This window comes from Gobio gobio, assembly GCF_949357685.1.
Source record: "Gobio gobio genome assembly, chromosome: 1".
NCBI classification, from domain to species: domain Eukaryota; kingdom Metazoa; phylum Chordata; class Actinopteri; order Cypriniformes; family Gobionidae; genus Gobio; species Gobio gobio.
Genome location: NC_137097.1, coordinates 51853833 through 51876688, shown reverse-complemented (window position 1 = coordinate 51876688; position 22856 = coordinate 51853833). Strand labels below are relative to the sequence as shown.

Genomic DNA, 22856 nt, shown 5'->3' with positions numbered 1-22856 from the left:
CTAATTATTGTTGTACTTGTTATCGTGTATTATTAAAATATTGTGTAAAACTAAAAGTCACCTATTTTGATACAGCAGTACTTCCTGTGTAGCTATAAACCTGGAATCAGTAAATCTTTCGGTTCCTGTCAGACAGGTGTGCTGAATTCCTCTGAGCTGGATTGCTGTCTGTCTGACAGTTTTTAAACTGCTCTGTGATCAGACTAAACTCAGAAGCTCTTTGATGGCATTTTGGAGCAGGACAGATCCCAGGACAATAGTCTGGAGATGTCGAAGCTCTGGAAGGTTAGAGCTCATGAAGGAAGAGAGCAGCACAGGATGTCTGTTGCTGTTGTTTTATCTTGTTTTCCAGTGGCTCCCTAGAGACGCCCAAGTACATGGTGTGTGTGAATAGCACCATTTCGTTTGGAGAGAGAGAAATGGAGGGAGAATAAAAGGGTCTTCTAACCCATGATATTGTCAGGCATCTGTGCTGATGTTCAGTAAAGGGAGTTAAGAATGAGAAAAGACTCTCAGCACTTAAGAGGACCAGAGCCGGGGGAAAAAACTGGAACAAAACATGGGAATGATGTATTAGGGTTTTATGGGGTTTACGATCTCAGTTCACAGCATATGAAAATATTTAATGATTTACAGGTGTGCTTATAAGTTTACATACCCCTTGCAGAATATGATGTTTAGAATTTTACATAAAAAAAAAGAAAAAAAAAAGGATATGGTAATAAATTAAATAACTGATTAAAATAAATTGTATAGAATGATTAATCAAATATTTTTCAAATATATTTCACAAGATTAAAAGATCATTTTAATGTACACAAGTTTTCGTTTTTATACCCCTCTCCGTAGCCTTTTCAATATTGTGGTGTCTTGTATCTCAGTATAATATAGACAAAATGTGGGGGGGCAAGTCAAATTTTCACTGCTCAGCACAAAAAAAGTATTACTGCAAGTAAACTTTTGAACAAGGTGACATTTAAATTAATTTCTCTTTTGGAATATAAAAAATAAACTGCAACTTTTATGATGCCTCTTTTATTTTATTTTTTAATTATTGTTTTAAAGATAAACATTTTGCAGATGCTGTCAACTTATGAGCGGAATAGCACATTCATATAAATCCCTCTCAGAATATCAGTTAATTTGATGTATTTTGCAAATGCCTGCCAACATTTCTCTCTCTCTCTCTTTCTCTCTCTGTCTCAGTGGGAGTGACTGCTCAAAAAAACAGCCCTTGCTGTGTGTCCTCTGGAAGAAAGTGTCCTAAGATGCAACAGAGGTGACAACGTGAATCAAGCAACGAGGTACGCTTAATGAAAGCTTTTGTTAAGTCTACAGCTGTGTTTTTTCCCTGTGTGCTTATGTGAGTCAGGCCAGATGACAGGTACGAGATAAAAATAGAGGGATCGGAGGGAAGAATCCATGGACAGAAAAGAAACTGAGGCATAAATGTGAATCTTTGTTGCCTTCCTATTTATTCTGATGTCATTTCAAATGACTAGAGCATGTATTAAATGGCCCATAATGTGAAATATTAGATAAATTGGAAGATTTACGCAAATGGGCTTCTATTTCCCAAAAACTGTTTTCTTGCATTGGCAAAAAAAAAAAAAAAATCATTACACCACAAATGACTTCAAATATCCCATTTGTTATTTAAATTTATTCAACATTTCCAAAAGATAGAGTAGGACTGACAAACATAGCATAGATTTATTTAATTTACAGCTTTATTGTTTCTTTTATAGCTTCTCTGTAGAGGCTTAGCTAAACGTGTCTGATGCAATCTCATTGGTTCTATATCACATCTTTGACCAGCTAAAGCAGAGAACATTTCTCAAACCAATAATGTGGCAAAGACAAAATATAGTTCATGCTCTGGTGTTGGTACTGACACAGACACACACCAATCACACTCACACACACACACCACTCACACTCACAAACGCACATGCACGCTTACAAACAAACCTCCTTTGAACACATTCATTCGTCCTATCAGAACAAAATAAATAAAAATAAAGGTTCTCACTGAATGTTGTTGCATTTGTTAGCAGGAATGATTGAGTGAAGCCCCTCAACAGCACCTCAACTCTCCCCAGATATGCATCCCTCACCCCTCTTGAAAATCAAAACTTTTTTGAACAAACACTTCTGACTTCTGTATTTCACCGTAATGTTCAGGTTATAATGACAACTCAAGCTAAACGGAAATAATTGCTATAAAGTAGTATTACTGTAGATTTGGTGGTTTTTATAATGCAAAAATACCATCTAATATTTGCCAAACTCTGTAGCTTTTTTAAATTTAGCTTTAAAAAAAATCTGTTTTTGTCCATCACAGGCTCTCCGTTCTTTCTACAGTATGTTAACTAATACTAAAATATAAGTGTCCTTTAAGTCATCATTTACTGTCACTCAGGTTCATAAGAAAGAGAAAGTCATCTGCAGTTTCCGCAAGAGCGCAGAGGGGCAGGAGTTGGCTGAGAGGAGGGAGTTTAGGGTCGAGTGCTAATTGACAGGGGAGGAAAGGAGTCATGGGAAGAGGGGGTAGCAGAGTATCAATTGTTTAAATTGAGTACCAAGTGCTTTTAAGGTATGACATTCATTCGCAATGCTCATCAGCTACTGCAGTCCCAACAGAGTACAACACATATGGAAAGAATGCGGATGGAAATCATTTACCAACAGTAACCAACAGGGGGTGCTGTGTCCAATGTAGAGGTAAGAAGTAATCGAATTGGACATGAGCGTTACAATTCTATGAATACTTTTTCAGCAGGGTGCTAGGGATATTTTTAACATTAGATATCTGTGGGTAAAGAAAGTTTTACTGAGGAGAAGCACATGATGATGAGGTTAAAGATCTCTGCCAGTCACTCTTGGAGTCTTAAAACAAGAAAGGCAAAGATGCCCTTTCAACATCGAAAGAGAAAGACGTCACTTTTATCACTTTATTTCCTTGTCTTTTATCAATCAATAAGGTGATTTGAAGAAAAGCTACTGAACCCTCGTTCCATTGAGTCTCTTTCTGTGAAAATGTGTGCTGAAGCAATGGAGAGATCCTGATAAAATAAAGCGCCGGGATGATGAATGCTCCTTCCCTTGCTTCCTTTTCCCTTTCGCTATATCGCTTTCTTTTCCACTCCATTTCTCTTACGCTCACATATTCAGTCGGCGTAAAGAATGAAGCCAGAGAAGGTGCTGTATTTGTTGTTGTTGCCCCCGTGGGCTTTGCCACCATCCAGTTTGATGTAGACTTCATCGCCAGCGTCTAGATGCAGAATCACACTGTTCGAGGCGTAGTCATAGTTCTGATCGGCATCCTGAGCAATCGCGCTGGCTCGCACCTACATGAGAGAGAGAAAACGTTCAGTAAAAAAGGTTCAGTAACAGATAATAATGTCTGTCTGGCATAGTCGGTCAAGGTTTAGCTGGTTGGCATGGGTCTGTTACACTGTGATGGTTGGTAGATGCTGTATATTTTAACCGACTGGATCCAAAAGGAATCTTACTCCATTTACAATTTGCTGTTTATTCTGACTAAATAAATGTTTTGTGAGTAACGTAATTGGCTCAAAAAATAGGAGGTCCTGCGCCAGCCAAGCAACTGCCATTGGGATGTATGGGAATGCTATAGATAGCTGTCTCCAGCTATAGAAAACAAATCACGTGATGAGAACACACAAGCCGTTCAGTTGTACGGTTCACACCAAGGTAATGAATGAAATGTAGTGCCAATCTACTTTTCTGACACTGATACTTAAAATCCGCAACCTCTGCGAAGGTTAAATCTCCCTCATTAAACAGAAAGTATCAGATATCTACTAACACATAAGCGCACATAACACACGCAAGCATTGACACACATTCAGATTGGCTTCAAATTGATGACAACTGTTACCGTTCACCTGAGCAGGCAAGGAAAAGATTGTGACACGGATGGATTTAATGTGTGGATTTGTTCAAGTACCACACAACAGCGTTAGGGAAATTGCAGAGGATTTCTGTAATCTGTCTGGTGAATTAAATTTCGAGCTGGTAAAGGCATGAATATGTGCAGCTTGACAGCCTGGATCTCGCTCACAACAAACTGTGAAATGTTTTAAAAGCAGTGAATGTGACAGGCTGACTTTTTTTTTTCCAGTTCATTATCAGACAGAAAGTTCAGCTTCAGATAAGTGCTAATGTCTATGTTATTTATTAAAGAAGGAAGGAAGGAAGGAGGTGTTTGCGTGGGTGTGTATTTGTGTGTCCTTGTGTGTTCTAGATGACCTCTGTTTCATCTAATTAAGAGTTCTGTTTGAAAGGATTTTTTCAGACTCAAGGGAGAGACTCCGTAGGCCGAGGTGTTAGAGCAAACCCCGATTCACTATTATAATCAACACCAGTGTGCGTGGCAGAGTTGGTGTGTGTAAGTGTGTCCTTCCCACACAGTGTGGCTTGCACTTTTTGGCAAAACTGCTAAGAAATGTAGAGGGAACCAGGGTTCTGGAAGGGGAGGGTCACAAATGACTTTGTTAAGTAAAATGTACAGTCTGATGCTTTCACGCACACTAACAAACTAATGCATTGCCTTTTGTATAAAAGGAAATTGTCCTGTTCCTTTATGTTGTTCTAAACCTGTATGACTTTCTTTATTTTGTGGAAAACAAAAGGAGACATTCTGACAAACTGTTTTTGTTCATTGAATAAAGGTCTTTGGAATTCAAAACAACAGGAAACCTCATTGACTTTAAGAAGAAATAAAGACACTAAAGATTTGGATAGTGTCAGAATTCTCACATTTTCACCAGTTCAGCCACATTTTAAGATATCACTACATCTATATTTTGTGAAAAAGGCAATGCTAGAACGCAGTGAAAAATACACATTCAAAAAGTCAAATTCGGTAAATAACTTTATCAATCAATTTTGCTAAATAAGTCTTGATGTTTTAGTTAAGTAATAAACTAAAATAAAATAAAAATTCCAGTACGTGCGTGCTAAACATTGCTTAGAAACATGCTAATGTCAAGATTGTGAATACATCAAAATTGTTCACTTATATTACTTTTGCTGTCTCATTTCAAAAGCTGCACCCTTCAAAGATTCCATATGTCAGCCACAAACGTCAACGAGGATGTCTTATATATAGCATTTCTTGTGAAGCATAAATTATTGTAATTTTGGTTGCACTTTATTTTACAGTATAAATGCACTTTCAACTTTTTAAACTTACACTGCCTTTCTAAAGTTTTTGATTAGAGAAGAAGTCTCTTATGCTCACCAAGGCTGTATTTATTTTATTAAAAATACAAAAACAAACATTAATATTGTGAAATATTATTAAAGTGTAAAATAACTGTTTTCTATTTCTATTTAAAATGTAATTTATTTTTGTGATGCAAAGCTGAATTTTCAGCTTCATTACTCCAGTCTTCAGTCATCATTCTAATATGACGATTTGATGCTCAAGAAACATTTATGATTATTATCAATGTTGAATTTTTTTTTCAGGATTCTTTCATTAATAAAAAAGCAGAATTTGCAGCTTCATTACTCCAGTCTTCAGTCATCATTCTAATATGACGATTTGATGCTCAAGAAACATTTATGATTATTATCAATGTTGAATTTTTGAATTTTTTTTTCAGGATTCTTTCATTAATAGAAATTTCAAAAGAACAGCATTTATTAACTGTAAAACTGTTTTCAACATTGATAATAATCATAAATGTTTCTTGAGCAGCAAATCATCATATTAGAATGATTTCTGAAGGATCATGTGACAAAATTCAGCTTTAAAATTCAGAGACCTTGATTAGACTCCCCCTGCAACTGCCTCATCGACACGTCATCTCAATAAACCCGTCTCCGGCGTGTTGACTCAGATTGTTCGAATATTACAATGAAATAATACTTAAATCGATATGTCATCCTCAATAAACCCGTCTCCAGCGTGTTGCCTCCGGTCCCTCGAATATTCCGATCTATTATGACCTCTGAGCTGTAAAGCTGCCAGAATAATAATAATATGCTGTTTGTTAATTGGGCAGAGGAGAACTGGCACCCCGACTGAGCCTGGTTTCTCCCAAGGTTTATTTTTCTCCATTAGGTCACCTAATGGGGTTTTGGTTTCCTTGCCACTGTTGCCTCTGGCTTGGCGTGCTCAGTTGGGGACACTCAATTTTTCAACTAAACACTGAAATAAATCTAATTAATAAACTAAATTAACCATTTAAACTAAATTACTGATCAAATTATTGATCTAAAGCCCACACTGTCACTGTATGATACTTGAAATTTTTCCAGAATGGCTATACAGCTGAATAAAATTATGCTGCATTATTTTCCTGTTTAACACTGTAAAGCTGCTTTGAAACAATCTACATTGTTAAAAGCGCTATATAAATAAAGTTGACTTGACTTGACTTGACTTAACCATCACAGGAATGAATTACATTTTAAAATATATTACAGTAGAAAACAGTTATTTTACATTTGAATAATATTCCACAATATTACAGGTTTTTTGTTGTTGTATTTTTAATAAAATAAATGCAGCCTTGGTGAGCATAAGAGACTTTTTAAACATTAAAAATCTTACCGATCAAAAACTTTTGAATGCCAGTGTATTTACCCACAAAAGTACTGAGTAGTGTTAGGTAACTACATGGGTTAAGTTGAAGTTTAGGGGAAGGTTAAGGGTAGGTTAAGTTATAACCCTTTACTACAATAAATATATACTGTTGTATGTTCATGCGGAACAGGATTGTAAAATGAAGTGCTACCATAATTTCTATCTTACTTCGGAATGGTTGCTTTTCTGAAATGAGACAGTTTCGATGATGTATGAATCTGACCAATGCGACCCATGACCCAGATTATGAATGCGACAAAGTGCAACAATCTGACAGAATACGTCCCGCCTTCTAAATAAAAGAGCCAATCGCTGGTTGGTAAAGTCATTGAATCACTGCAGCTGCTGTTAGAAGTCGAGTTCCTATTGAATCAATCAGTGACCTGAGACATATGCTTGGGACTGCACATCTAACTTAAATATATGTTGTTTTTTTATTCTAATTAAGAAACAACATTTATGTGTCAGTTCATGTCAGATTATATTGCTATTTCGAAATATGTCATTTATATGTGAGCTTTTGAGATTTTTGTATTTCCTCATTCAAGACTCTATTGAAATCAACTGCTTGAATCATACATGCATCTTCTGCAGTGTAGCGCTATTTGTGTGGTGTGCGGAGTTGCTGCCTATGCCTGTATGAGACAGCTGCTTATGTAGACAGTGCGGCAGCTCTCTAGGTTTTGGAACAGAGATAGTATATTTGTGTTGCTTGAGTAAATGGCTGGATTGATTAGCCAGGCACATATCACCACCTGTCCCATTGAAATGTTGGCTGGTGTTTGTGAGTATGCATGCGCATGTGTAGCTGTCTAATTTTGTTCATCCACACAAACACCCTGTAAATACTCTGGCAGAGGGGATTCCCTGAGGTCAAGGCCATATGGATGTTTGGGCTGTGGTACGGTGGCTGTAGAGGGACACATGAGCTTGCAGTGCTGAAGTGTAATGGGTAGCGGTGCAGTGCTGGTTTGACCAGCTGCTGCTGAATACACTTTACTCAAGCTCAATCTGAAATGCAGATATGAAAGTAGCCAACAAAATATGCAGAGTTCACACTGCCCGATTTTAGCCCCAATTTTGACTCGCCAACAGGTTTTGCGAAATCACAGACAAATGACTGAAATCATAGGCAAATCGATGATTGTTCATGCGAGTGACAATCACCAGTGTGAATGATCAAAAACGCGATCTGAGAGAATTGCAGATGAGTCGCGACGCCCGTGAGATATTTGGCATGTTAAATATTTGGACCTGTCGGCGATTCAAAATCCTGCTGTGTGAAATGTGTTCTGACTGAAAATAACCTACAGCCAATGAGAGAGCAAGATACAGGGCAGCGGGAAGTTTCGGAGAGGAGTTATGGACCAGAATATCAGTATTTTAATAAATGTATTTACAATTATATCAAACAGAAACAAAGCACAAACATTTGCTTGACCCGCCAAATTATTTATTTACCTCCAACTCTAGTTGCAGAACACTATCCTTGCTCCTTGCGTCTCCCCAACCATTTCCTCCTTCATAATCTTATTTTATTTTTCTCCTTTTCGCTGCAAATCAGTGCACAGACAATTTGGAGTCCAAGCTTTCTGCAGTCTATATTTTTAATAACAATTTCAGTCTCGCTTGAGAATTCCTGTTTGACGCACGTGTGATCTTGCGTTATTTCCGTGACACTTCTTGCGTGTGTTTGGTTGTGAAACTTAGTTTTTGGATGGGACAGAGTTGTCGCTGATTCTTCCTCTTGTTCAGTCATGCAATGTGAAACCCCCTGTCGCGATCCATCGTGCAGTGTAGGGGTGTTCGATTCTAGGTTTTTTGGAGTCGACTCCGACTCCCAACTCCCACTGTAGGAATCGATGGAATCGACTCCTCTACTTCATTTACTTTACACCAAACAGGGTGAGACATAAGACAAGATGGCAGTCGTTACACACTTAATTTATTTATTTAGCCCCGACAAAAAGTCTTAAAATCCCCTTATTAAAACAACACACATTTAATGTGACGGTTCAAATTAGTCAAATTTACTGATGACTTGATGAGTAGCTATTAACGTTGCTACCTAGCTGTTGCCTAATTTTACAGAGGGAAAATTCACAAAAAACAGCCGTGGTCGAAAATTATGTCAGAATATTAACGAGAAAGAAGGTATTCTTTAATTCATTATTCTTATTATAGGCTAATGGTCGGGTGATGGCGCTAAATGCACATTATCATTGTCTTAAAAGGTGCTTGGACAGAGTTAAAGATACTAAAAATGTATAGGCTACAATACATACTATAATGCACACTAATTGATATTTATTCTTCATGTTTTATGGTTAGTTTAATGATTATGAACACAAGGTTAATCATGGAAAACCAAATTTCTCACTTCATTTCTTGCTTATATATTATACTCAACTGCCATGCACTATATCGGGATTAGAGAATCAGTAAACAAGTGAGCGATTTCGGACACAGCAACAGAGGCTGATTCAACTGAGGAATCGACTCTTTTGGATTCAACTCCCCATCACTAGTGCAGTGTGAACATAGCAGCAACTGAATGATACCCCAGATAGTCATGCAGTGTGAAAAGAGCAGTGATCCGACTAGTTTAAAATCGTGAAGTCTGAAGTTTTGAACTCGGCATACACACAAGGCCAACACTGAAGATTGCAAAAGGTTCAATTGGACTGATTACATTTGACCAAATCAGGTCTTCTGAATTTCAGCAGAGATAGCTACTAAAATCTCTATAGGACCATATCAGCTTATGATTTTAGTGATGAAGCAAATGGTGAAAGAAAATGCAATAAAGAAACAGAGAGAATATTATGAACCTATCTTGAAAAGAGCTGTCAATTCCTTCAAATCGAATGATTCTGCTGTGTTTTCCGTTTTGTGCTGAGGCAGCTGTTGCCAGAATCATTCCTTATTGATCGGACACATTGTTTACCGAATGTGCCAGCGTATGAGTGCTGCGCAGCGTGAGTGACATTGCCCGAAATTCACCCTCCTCTTTCAGTGTCCACTTTCTGAGCCAAAGAGAGAGAAAGATCTTGAGCTTTCCATCATCCGCAGAGGTTGACCAGCCCTCCTCAGGGACGCGGTAGGATAAGCAAACACAGTGGAGCCCTCTCATTAGTTTTCATTTTGTGCTGAATGGCAGTGGGTTTGTCAGCCAGAGAATGTAATGTGTTCTTTAATTATGATGGACAGAGTGCAGTTCAAAACGGAATGGAGAGAAATGTGACAGGGCCATGGAAAAGAGTGAGATTTGGCAGTTCGACAGCCACCAGAAAGCTTCAGTATTCTTGGACAAAGTCTTTGGCACATCTGTATTTACAAGAACACCAAAGTGTATTTGCACACTGAAGCCACACTTGAATTATATCAATGTTGTTTCAGTAGATAACAAAATATCAAACCAAAACTGTGGATATTGTTTTGACAACCAAAAAGTGTCATGATAGCCTTATTTTTCCTAATATGGTTTGCTAGAAAAGTGTGCTTGTGCTATATTTCTTTGAAATAAATGCTACTTGATTTGGTTTTGTGTTACATTCATATATTTTTAAATGTGGCTAAATTGTCCAAATACTAAGAACACTGTATATTGGATATACATCCTTCCTCTCAGTTGATTATGTTCTCATTTATAAATCTCTTCACATGCATGTCTGGTTTTTCTTCCATTCAATTCGTTTTCTTAATTATCTTAGGACTTTCAGTTCTCTTTCCTCCTTTTTTTCCCTCTTTCTATTTTCTATTTCCATCTATATCCATGTCTTGAGGTCTGAGAGGTCGAGAGCAGACGATCAATAACTCAGGTAAGAGGAGCAGACGGCCGGTGATGTAGATGAGAAAGGATTGAGAGAGACAGATAGACACCGACCCTGTGGCCATCTGTTCACCATCTTCACTGCCCCACCTCACTTCTAGTTAGTGTTGCATTGCGTTCTTTACATACTACCTTATAACCATTGTGTTAATTTTATTAATCTTCTTTTAAATACCTTTACTGATCGATTACTTTTTAAAATAATTTAATTTTCTGTCGTCATCTAAGTTTCAAAGCATTAGCAACACTTTCCTGATATTGCATAATTCTTATAGTTTTGTCTGCCACCCCAAAGCTGTAAATTACTTTGTTAATGGTATAGTTCTGTCAGTCTTTATATCAAGTACTATAATCAGAAGATGCAGATGAGACCCAGACTCGCATGAATATTCAGTCTGCCATTTTTCTCAATCATTTTTCAATCCATCCGAGACCAGGTGAGATAAAGGTGAATGGTTGAAATTTGCAGATTCATTTTGGCCATCAACAACATTCTCCCCACACACAACCCTAATATAACCAATAGGGTAAAAAGAGTGAGTGACATTTAGCTTTGAACTATCGAGATTAATGAAAAGATGTTAATTAGAACAAAAGAAAGAACTGATTTGTATTCAAAGTTTGTGCCTTATACATTTACGAGCCAGTTTTACATAATTATAGTGTATGCTGTGGCTATAAATAGTTTTTGGTGAATACTACTAATATTTATACATCCATAAGGAAACATTAGAGAAGTGTTCAGAAAATATTGTGCCAGCATTTTGTTCAGAATTAAAGTTTGCTTTGAATGGCACATTCAGTGCAATAAAGCAACTGCAGAGCTTCTATGGCGCCTTGTCGTCGCATAAAGTCTCTGTCGGTCAAATGCAAGAGGACTTGCCCATCACTCAACCCAGATGACTCTGTGTCGCCCTGTCTCTCCTTTTTTATTCTCTATCCTTTTTCTATTCATTGTTTACCTTCTTGATTAAATCTGGTGAGTCTAATATCGATGTGCAAACAAAGTCTGCTATTCTGAATCCATGGTGACGATCGTCCGGTGCATATTAATATCAAATAATCCGCCTTTAGCACACACAGCCTGCATGGCGGCCTTATTAAAGGGTGAGCTCTTAGTGCCCGGGGACTGCGTGGGATTTGTTGGAGAGGATTTCGATGAAACACGTTTTAATCTTTTTTTATTTTTAATATTAGCTTCCTCTGGGAGGCCGGACTTCCGTTGCTGGCTGTGTTGGGATATCATTTCAGGGTAATTAAAAAGCAATTGAACTGCGGTTGAAATCTAAGCTTAAAAAAAACTCTTATAAAGACTTAACTGTGACAGAAACTGTGTTCTGATTGAAAATACTATAAAACTGATTTCATTGGTAAAGCCACAATGTCTATAAATGATATCCAGAGCAACGGGACACCACAGGCATTTCAAACTCTGCGTAAACAGAAATCAAATAGAAAGACGGATAAATCAATTGCCTCTTAGAGGTCCATGGTAAATCCTTCCTTTATGATGCCCTCTGAGACTGTGTTAGCCGAGTGCTAAACAAAATAATTAACAAAGACAGTCACTGCAATAAACATTAAGATTTAAATGAATATTCTGGGCTCTTCTTCGAAAGCTTCTGTGTGATTCTGTCTATTAACACAGAGAATAATTGCTGTTTGTATCTTAGCTGTAAAAACAAACTCAAAACGTGTATATGCACTTACAATGGAAGTCTATGGGGCAACTGTTGTGCACTTGCCCTATATAGACTTCCTTTATAAGACAATAACTATCCATTTTGTTAGTTTTTTCAAACTGAAGATTGAGTTGAAATGATATTTTGTGGTAATCAACAACATGCCACAGATGCTTCCATGTACAGCAGAGTATATTTATCCCAGAATATTAATTTAACATGGAGTGAAATAGCTGGAAAACAGGTCCATAGGGAACAAACGAGGGAGGGAGGCGGTATAGTTGGGCAAAGTCAAAGAATGTAAGTCCAAAGACATTGCTGGGCTTTAGGGCTGGGTTAGGGGGACAGACGGAAACCGACAACCCTGCTCTGACACACATCTGTTTGTCCCTGTTTTAGAAAGCAGTCTGTGTGTGCTCAGAGCACATACATGCCATGCGTTTAAAGACTTCATCATGGAACAGCTTTTTGACTTTCAGAGAGTGACCTCTCTGGTGATATTGCGAGATTTATGTGACCGATCAAAGACCTAAATGTCTAAACATGTAGATAATCTGACATAATCATAAATCATTTGTTTTGTCAATTTTATGCATGTGTGTAGATGGATGGTGTATAGGACATAAAAAAACAATACGGAAAATCCCTTCTTATTTATACAGTACATTGTGCCATATATTTACGCTGTACCAAAGTCAAGAAATCACTGAATAATCTCCAATGTTTCATTTTTTTTATATTTTATATACACTACCATTAAAAAGTTTTTTTTAAGGCTCTTATTCTCACCAAGAATGCTTTCCCCCGAGAAATACAGTAAAAGCAAATATTGTTCGATCTTTTTACAATTTAAATGAACTGTTTTCTATTTTAACACATTTTTAAAATGTAATTTAATCCTGTGATGGCAAAGCAGCAGTTACTTCAGTTCAGTGTCACATAACCCTTTAATAATAATATACAGTATATAAAAACAGCATTTTTATAAAATGCTTTCTCTGTAAAACATACATAAGAGCTGTTTTAAATTGAGTCATCAAACTCCAGTTTATTGTTTAGACTTTTTTCTGATCAGCTGTAAAAATCAAGTAAATCTGTATAGTTGAAATGTATTATTAAAATCAAACGTACGCCTTGGAATTTAAGTAGCAAAAATGCACCTTAGTAAACCAAACCTTACGCCTTATCCTTTGAATTTCCTGGCTCAATTTCTTAATGCAGTCAATGGAGAGATTAAGCGTGCTGCGACTGAAACGCAGTAGTAGCCAGTGGATATTCTTACAGATGTCAGCAGCGTCTCCCTGCCAGAGACTGATCTGTCTCTGAACGATATGAAACATTTCATCTATGGAAAGCAAACTAATCCTGATGGACACATCCTGCTGTCTCCATGTCCCCCTGTTTCCTTCTCTCTTTCTTGCTTTTTTCCTGTGACTGACACCAGTTGACTTCTCCTACCCCATTACAGGCTCCTGGAAGGTTAACGGTAGTGTAGTTCAATTGAAGCATGCGCCTGCCTCTAATTATACTTAAAAGGTGGACTGTGAGCTGCATCTCTGATCGAGGCTTAGCAGAGCACTTCACACAGCACTCTGAGAAAAATCCCCTCGTGGACGAGAGCGATCCAGATGCTCGCTGCTTGTGTGAAATTCCTGAGGACATTAGAGACTTACGTGTGTTCCTTTTTGACTTGGGTTTATTAGCAAAGCAAACCTGATTAAGGGCAAGATAAGTTGTGGAGAACAAAAGCAGAGGTGCCACGCTTTCATTTCCATCTGTCGCAGAGACACCCGGAGAGATTAATCTACCCAGCTGCTCTTTGTCTTGTCAGCGATCTACAGGAATACTTAAATAACATTGATATAATGTTTAAACAATGATTAAAACTGTTTGAGAAGAACGGGCCGCGGTGTTTGCACAGAGAATGAGAGATGAATAGCAGTGAAAAAGAGAGGAAACTTCAGAAGTGCTCCTAATAAAGTTATTACTGAGAAGGAGTTTAAATAATCATGTCCTCTGCTGATGGCCATGATAGACGAGGGCCAGCTGGCTGGAGAAGAGGATGCCAACAGCCATCAGCTAATGCCAGAGCAACTTTCCATCAGTTACTCACACTTATGCATCTAAAATATAAACAGGCTGATTCATGCATAGTTCAAGTTGCTGAAGTCAAGGAAGACAGTTCATAAAATAGCCCCCGCAAAGAAGATTCTGAAAAAAGGATTTACAGAATTTTTGAGACTGCTTGGAAAAGCCATTTCTGTGTCATCTAAAGGTTTTTTTTTTTGCCAGAAAGGCAACATCATGTGCAGTCTTTTGTAACCAAATCCATTGTGGAGCTTCGTAAAGTTTTGGCTGCGGTGTACAGCATAGGTGAATCTAGACCTTATTTAGGGGATATATTTGTCACATCAGCCCCACAAAAATCTGCAATGGGGGATCGGCCGCAGTAAAGATCAGGGTTTTTCAAACTGGGAGTGCAGCTGTAGGTGGTCTGCAAAAAAGAACGATTTTATTTTGCTTTCTAGTTTTTAACATCAAGCAATGAATACACACGCATATTGTTCGAGAAATATATATGTTGTACCTTTTTAATTGTTTATAACATTTGAACTTTTGAAAGAAAAGTTTGTGCTTTTGTTGTCACATACTCTCTGCAAAACTGCTGCGAAACAACATTTAAAAATACGTCATACAAGAAGAAAAAGATAAATAGTAAGCTTAATACAAACAAACTATTTTGGTCTTTAAATAGCAAATTCTTATGTTTGCAAACAATTAATAGTACTACTTTTAACAATATTAACGGGCCATTATGCATCCAAATATACCTGCCTTTACAGGTTTCACTCTGAATCATCATTCTCAACTATAATTTTTAACAAGATTTCAGAAAGGTTTGTTACATTAAGTGCTATTCTTCCCTCTAGAAACTGTTACTGGTACAACTGACAAACCGATGCAGTTTAATTGGTTTGTTTAAAAGTGACACTAGTAAACTAGTGACCTCACATTTAAGGCAAGAAATAAATCACAAGTGGTGGATCCCCCTGAAGCTGAACTCCTGGAATCGTTCCTGATGTGCACACAGTGGCCTGACCTCAACGCGAAGCCCCTCTGAAGTCTCTGAGGAGCGCAGCTGCATAATGAAACATCTCGCTGCATTATAACGCATTATCGCGTGATAGAGTAGTCTCACCTCCTCTCAGCACCATAATGAGGAGAGTGCAGTAATTCTAGTCTTAGGGGAAACCGAGGAAGAGGGAGAGAAAGATGAGGAGAGGGAACGAGGGAGAAACGCACGGTTTTTGCTGCAGCATACATTTTTCATGAATTGCCCAATTCATCATTTGGCGCTGGGCGGAGAGCTGTAATCTTACAGTAGCCGTTGTTTATTTTCCAAGGTGATCGAGGTGTTAAACACGCACATACACGCGCTGACTAATTCGATCGAGTAAGTGGGCTGAGCGAGGGAGTCGCAGCGGACGTACGTGGGTTTGTAGCGTCTGAGTGGAATTGAGTGGAAGGAGTCATTGAAAGCATCATCGAAGCATCAAGATGTTTACAGAGGAACTTTGCCGAGGGGCAAGTTGTTATTCCCTGGGACAGCATGAGTGTGTGCGTGTGCAAGTCTCTGTGTGTTGAGCACATGAAAACATGAGCCGAGAGGGGGTTCGGGTATCAGTGCGACCGCATGAGAGCGAGAGTGTGTTGATTCCTGCTCATTAAAAGAAGTAAAGGGTCTCCTCCTGAGTCACAGGCCAGGCCACAGTCACTCAGATAAGGAGGCGCAGCTATATTCAACATACACGCTCACAGCAGTATGAAGTCTTTCTCCGCTGGATATTTGACTGATAGAGCTGGGGTGCCGAAGGACTGCGCTTTAAAAGTATAGTTTCTCGCCTATAAATAAATGATGGGTTCCTCCGCAGCGTTTGCTCCATCTCACCCAGACACATGTGACATGTGTGGCATTTCTTCGCAGCACGGGAAAATCTAGTGCTAATAACCCTACAGCATCCAATTAGACTGGTTTTAATGTTCTGCTCTACTGGGTGGCAAATTTAGTGTCCAATTAGACATCACATCAGGGGCAAAGGCCCCGCCCCAGCGCCTCAACAGCTGATTAGAAGAGTGGAGAGCAAGAAGAGTGTGTTTGACTGAAACACAAGTACACCCTCCGACTCTGACGCAAATTACCAAGCTGTTATTGAAGAGGACTGCTTATTGGACTTGTTAAAAGATTCTGCACACTTTCTTCGGGAGATTATTTTGAGGATAATAAGTTTGTTTCTGACCGAAAAGACAAGTGACAAATGTTGTTTACTTCAACCAAAATAATTATTGCACATGCTGTACTGTATGTTATTTTTTCCTGTTTCCTGCAAAAAATAATATTGATCCGAGTGATTTTTTTCCCTCTAGCAGCATGTTTCTTGTCTCTCTCCTCATCCAAATACCAATACACAACAGTTTGCAGGTTATGTATAATGTGTAATTAAACATAAGTAATTTGTTTGACTCTAATAACTGAACACTGAACTCTAATTAAAAACACGTTTTGCTGTTCCAGATGGTGAAGTGTGCCCCCCCCCCCACACACACACACACACACATACTGTAGGCCTACACATAAATTATTCATATTTCTCCTAGTCATATTAACTGTATTAGCACATTTTATGCATGTAAACACAATTGCCTTTAAGCATACACTATACCCAAAGACGTCTTAAAGAAGGAGCGAGTGATGCCTAAAGGGATGGTTCATCCAAAATTGAAAATTCTGTCAGGTTATTTTGAAAAATGTGTTTATTGTCTGTACAAGTTATGGATGAAAAGTTTTTCAAAATATATATTATTTTGTGCAAGGCAAAGAAAATGTTACACATGAGGGTGAGTAAATGATGAGAGAATTTTAATTTTTAGGGTGAAGCATCTAACCTTAACCCTTTACCGTAGCTCATTGTTAAACATATCCAGCACTTTATAAATCAGCTTTAAACCAAGCATGTGACTCTGCGCATGCGTGAGTGTGTGTGTTCGTCTGAGTGTGGTCTGAGACAGCAAGATTATCCCGAAGGAGCCTCTTGAGAAACACAAAGAGTGTCTGGATGCATTTGCTTATAATGAAGTCAGAATGGGTTTGGGTGGATTAATGACAATATCAACAGAAGGAACACGGGGACAGGTGCCAGCACAATCTGGATGTGGTTCAAAGTTTTTAATTACGATTAAAAAGACTCTCTGGCACACAACAAATGCCTTTTCTTTTCCCAGTCTTTCATTTTTTTTAAACTCCTTTATCACATTTGAAGTGGAATTCCTTGTAAAGCCAGCCGAGTTTCAAAAGGAACTCACAGGCGTCTGTACATGTCCATCTGGCAAAAATGGGATTTTTTTTGGGGGGGGGGGGGGGGGGGGATATTTGGCAAATAAGAAAAAAAATTTGATGGCGAGGAATAAACAGAAGGAGTTTGGAAAGAGGAGTGGAAAGAGATGAAAAGAATTGCGTCCTGTGTGTACTGTGTACGTGCATGTGTGTTAAAGATAAAATCCACGAAATATAAATAATTACAGCACTAATATTTTTCACACAGAATGCAGTCACACCAGAACAAAACAAAAAAATCTCTCTCTTTCTCATTCACTCACGTACACATCTTGCACACCAGCTGTGTGGGTTTGTATAGCGGTATGGTCAGTGGCCGCTTGAAGAATAGAGTAGCCTAAGTCCACAGGGATACAGCAGACTAGCTGAAAGTCTGTTAGCACTCCATCACTGCCATTGAGAAACTCTATACTGTGTTCACACACATTCAGAGTAAGAGGGTTACAACAAAGTTAAATAGTGAAAGTTACTTTTAAACTGTTAGCGAACGATGTGAGACTCCGACAACAGCTCATTCAGCAGCAGCTCGCCTGAGGTCCTATATGCCCATTCTCACTCACACACACACTGCTGCAATTCCTCTGATCTGGAATAGCGGTTTAATTAGTGAGGCGGTAACCACTTTATAAAGATTAGCTTGCTCTCAGGAGTAAGGCTCGTCGCCCATGTCTGCCTAAAGTGTCTGTAAGGAGGGTCTCTAGAGATCAGGACCCATTGTGTTCAACAGACGGTGCTTTACGACAACATATGCTCTCCCAATGCTCTTCCCTCACACACTCCATAAATGCTGTACTGTGCTCCCAGCAGTTTTTGCCTGTTCTCGCCTTTGCCATTAGCGTACTTCTTTTATGGTTTTGCTTAGGCAATCTAGTTAGGACACAGGGAAAACAAAGAAACCTAAAACAGCACTTGGGAAGAGTGCAAGTTAGCAGACAAACTTTTTAGCTGTACAACAGAGAAGTTTGCAACGGTAAACGTCTCTGTTGTACAACTATAAAGTTTGTCTACTTGCACTCTTCCCGAGTGCTGTTTTAGGTTTCTTGCAGGGAATGGTTGATCACTGTGGTTGGTTGATTGATTGGTCTTTGTTCAGATTAAGGCATAAGTAATCAAATTAAATATGTGTTTGTGGCAGAAGCAAGTGTTCATCTTAATCAAGAGGAAGAGATCTGCCCACATTGTCATGGCACCAAGGGACCAGACGAGTTAAATTCATATGGCAACTAGAGCATAAAAGACAGGCAGCGCTTATAAGAGCTCTGTCTCAGCGAGCTGCCTGGTTTGATATAATGAAGAACATGATTAACTTTATAAGATTTAAAAAGAGATAGAAAGGGAGGGATGGTAGATGGATAGCAGAGGAGGGAGAGAGAATTTAAGACATGTTGGGAACCAAGAAGAAACATATTTCAATTTCAGATATTACAGTGACCGTTATAGCTTCCTTTTATTATCTCTCGTTTTTCCGCTTACCCTCGAGGCCAGCTTTTAAACGTCTGGCGGTCTTCCCTCTGTGACAATTTCTTTATGGAAGTTGAACTATATCTTCTAAGAGCGGCTGCTGGATGTTCGCGGCGGCAGTCGGATAACCCTCGGTAATTGTATTTATCTGACTGAAATATCGGCTGTCTCTCGAAAGCTCCGGTTGCTGCGGCAACGCTGAGTTCTGCGCGCGCTGACCTCCGGGCCACAGAAAGACTAAAAAACACACGCGCCCTCCAGGTGATGCTCTCCTCACCCCGTTTTCAATTCCAGGTGCAATTCTAGCTAAACAGTTAAAAATATAAGTTGACAAATATACTTTATGGGTCGCTTTGTCTCTTTTAGTGAGGCAAATGGGAGACAAGTTGTCTATACATGCGCCTAAAATTAAAGACCTTGAAATGAAGTGTATTCTGTGATCATCCAGTGGTCTGATCGTTTTGAAATCACAGGTTGTACCTCAAAGATGTCTGAGAGACATTTATTAATTGATTGGTTTATGTAAAACACGCACACTACACTGTACATTGGTGGCAGTTAATAAGCACTAAAGCGCACAATATGGACACAGAGCAGATAAACCTTAGTTTTTTCAAATAAAATATTTAATTATTTGAATATGGTAATACCGAATTACTATTGCAGTTAAAGTGCCCGGGATTAGTTTGATTGAAGACGTATGAAAGATGTTTTCAAATGTCTACCTGCAGGATGGGCTACAGTAACAAAAGTTTGTTTAAAGTCAAAACTGGCCTTTTGGGCTTGTACTTCCGAAACGATGTAACATTTTAGTAGGCCTGTTTGAAAAAATGTGAATTCTCATTCAGTGGATCCTGAAGAGAATAAAGTCTACTGTGTAATTCTATTCCATCTGTCACGAGATCCCCCGTTGCGCGTGCGGTAGAACTCTGTGGTTGACGCTGCACGTGCGCTTTTCTCCCTCTTGAGAGTTTGTCTTGCGTGCCAAACGACTCCAACAGAATAAATATAACGGTTTTCTAATAAAAACTCTATCAGGAATTACAACCGTCTCGACAAAACCTTAATAATAATAATCTTAGATCCTTAAACATCCGTTCCACTTCTGCCTATTTTTCTCTGCACTTTCTGACATGTCACTGTGACACTGTATCTCGTGCACAACTCCACATTTTATTATTAAAATAGCGCAAACAAACAAAAGCTCCGAACAGAGGGAAACACATGCGCACACGCACGCACAGCAAATGACAGATAGAAAAAGCAGAGTAAAAAAATCCTGCGACATGCTGAGATAATAAGACGTGTCTGTGGCTGTAGCTTGGCACTGTGATTATAACTTCATGAAGTTGCACGCTTTGGCACGCGCTGCCTAATTTTGTCAAATTTGGTCATTTTCGTTCGCGCCCCTTTATAATGAGCATTCAATAAGCTGCGTGGGGGAAATAGCCAAATTCGCGGTGAAACGTATACAAACCAATAAATGGGCATGGCTTAGTGTAAACTGACTCGAGTAGTAGTAGTACATTTTTCTCCTTTAATATCTGTAATGATAATAGTCTTAATAAAATTGATAACACTAAATGAAACATTTGCAATATTTATACATCAATAAACATGTATTCTCTTAAGATGCAAAAAGATAGTTGTGCGCTTTAAAACACACTGCACACTTCATAAAAAAGTTTGGAGGGGCAAACTTTTAAGTGTCCCACGATAAGACAATTCCTCAAAAGAGAGAGAGAGAGAATCTCTGTCCTCTGTTAACGGGGACACGCGCACAATGTCAGCGCGCATTAAGCGCATTCAGCTCGTGTCTTCTCGCTGGGTATGTGGCGCCGCAGCTGTGCGAACTTCACCCGCGTGCTCTGGGGGGGACGAGAAACTCACAGCAGATGTTACTGCGTCTCCCACCAGTTTCACACGAAACAAAAAAAAGGAGAGGGGAGAGAGAAGCGACATTCTTTTTTTGTCCTCTGTGGGGTCATTATTAACAGCTTAATTAATTTTAGATCCGCTCTTGTGAATACCAGCTCAAACCACCAGCGCGCTTTATAGATATGCAACACGATTTTAGAAAAAATCCTTGAAAAAGATCCGAATAACATATAAAACTGAAAAAGAATAAAACAGCAACATTGAAAGAAAATATTAACTCATATTAATATGTATAACATTGAAATAAAATATTACCATACGTTAATAAGTATGTATATATATATATATATATATATATATATATATATATATATATATATATATATATATATATATATATATATATATAATCATGATTGTGTGATAGCTAATACCTTTCAACAGCAAAAAAAAAAGAGTCACAAATAACACTAATGCAAAGAATTTGGCACTCACCTGTCCGTTCTTGCACAGGTCTGCCCACATGCTGGTTCCGTCACCTCCCCTCATCAGGACGTGGTAGATGAAGAAATACGTGCCCGGCACGCTGCAGATGAACTTTCCCGAAGTGCCATCATAGTTGTTGCCGAGATTGGTGACCACGTCGTCGAACTTGAGGATCTCATAGCCCTCGTGCGGGTTTTTCAGTCCTGCATAGAAAGCCACCCGTGGGTGCGTGTTGTATGTAACCGTGCTGATAGCTCCATCATTGCCCAGACTCAGAACCCCGTTTTGGCCCCTGTCCTCCCGGTTCCCCGGGGGCCCCATCGGACCCGGGGGCCCTGGCTCCCCTGGTGGCCCTGGAGGTCCGGGTTTGCCTGGCCGGCCCGGCTTCCCCTGTGGCCCCTGGAGGAGCGTGGAGGGTGGAGGCATGTTGCTGTGGTCGGCCAGAGCCTCGGCCTCGGCCTGCACAGAAGAGCCGGTGCTGGTGATGCCCGTGGTGGTGCCCTTGTTCTGGTACGGGTCGCACACCATTCGACAGGTGCCCAGCATCTCGTAGTGGCTGTTGTCATTGCTCACGGAGCTGACCAGCACAGGGATGAGCACCACCAGCACCAGCACCAGCATGACCCCTACAGCAGCTGCTACCAGGGTCTTCCTGCCCAGGCTGAGGCGCGGGAGTGGCTGGGCAGCCAGCGTGGGTCTGCCGGGAGCCGAAATGGTGACTGCTGGAGAAGAGGAGACCGCAGAGAGAGAGAAAGAGACAGAGGGGTGCAGGGGGGTCCCAGGGGAAAGGCACCAAGCCCTAGGATCCCAAATGTGTAGAGGAGCGTGTGAGGGTGAAAGAGACCCACATGCACACGCTCTCTCACGCTTTCCTAGCTCCGAGCACGCCTGGTTTGCTAAGCTGGCTCACTGGATCCGTTGGGCAGGCTGGAAAGAGCTTTCATACAGATCCCACATCCGCTCAGTCTCACTCACATGCATACACACACTCACACACGCACGCGCATGCATGCGAACAAGCTCACACACGCTCCCAAAAAGTCGATCCCATTGTCTGGTGGACAGAGTTGCACTAGGTAATGACGAGAATGAGGGATGGCAGAGGCTGCAAAGAGGTAGAGAGGATGAAGTGAGTGAGTGTGTGCATAGGAGTGAAGGACAGCGTGTACACGCGCGCGAGAGAGAGAGAGCGTGAGAGAGAGAGAGAGGGAGAGAGCGAGAGAGAGAGAGAGAGAGAGAGAGGGAAAGAGAGAGAAGCAGATATAGAGGAGAGACAGGGTATGTTTGCAGAGGCGTTTTCTCAGACTGAGGGTTTTATACTCAGTAACCCCCCCACCACACACTCACACACACCCAGCCTCTCTTCTCCTTCTCTGTGTCACAGTGATACAGCCAGGGGAAAGGAAGAAAAGTAAATGAGCGGAATGGAGGGGACAACACAGGAAAATATAAAAGGATATAAAGAATACACTAGGAAAGAAAACATCTTATCAGAAAAAGCTC

At 39.7% G+C, this 22856-nt stretch overlaps 1 protein-coding gene across 1 annotated transcript; it reads right to left on the bottom strand.

Annotated features, from left to right (window-relative positions):
• Window positions 1-1463: 1463 nt before the first annotated feature.
• c1ql1l2 (complement component 1, q subcomponent-like 1-like 2) lies at window positions 1464-22492 on the bottom strand. The gene is made up of 2 exons (XM_079833612.1): window positions 21363-22492; window positions 1464-3350 (listed from the first exon to the last, which is right to left on the bottom strand). Exons 1-2 carry the CDS (start codon window positions 21972-21974, stop codon window positions 3171-3173), a joined length of 792 nt encoding a protein of 263 aa, XP_079689738.1. The 5' UTR covers window positions 21975-22492; the 3' UTR covers window positions 1464-3170.
• Window positions 22493-22856: the final 364 nt, after the last annotated feature.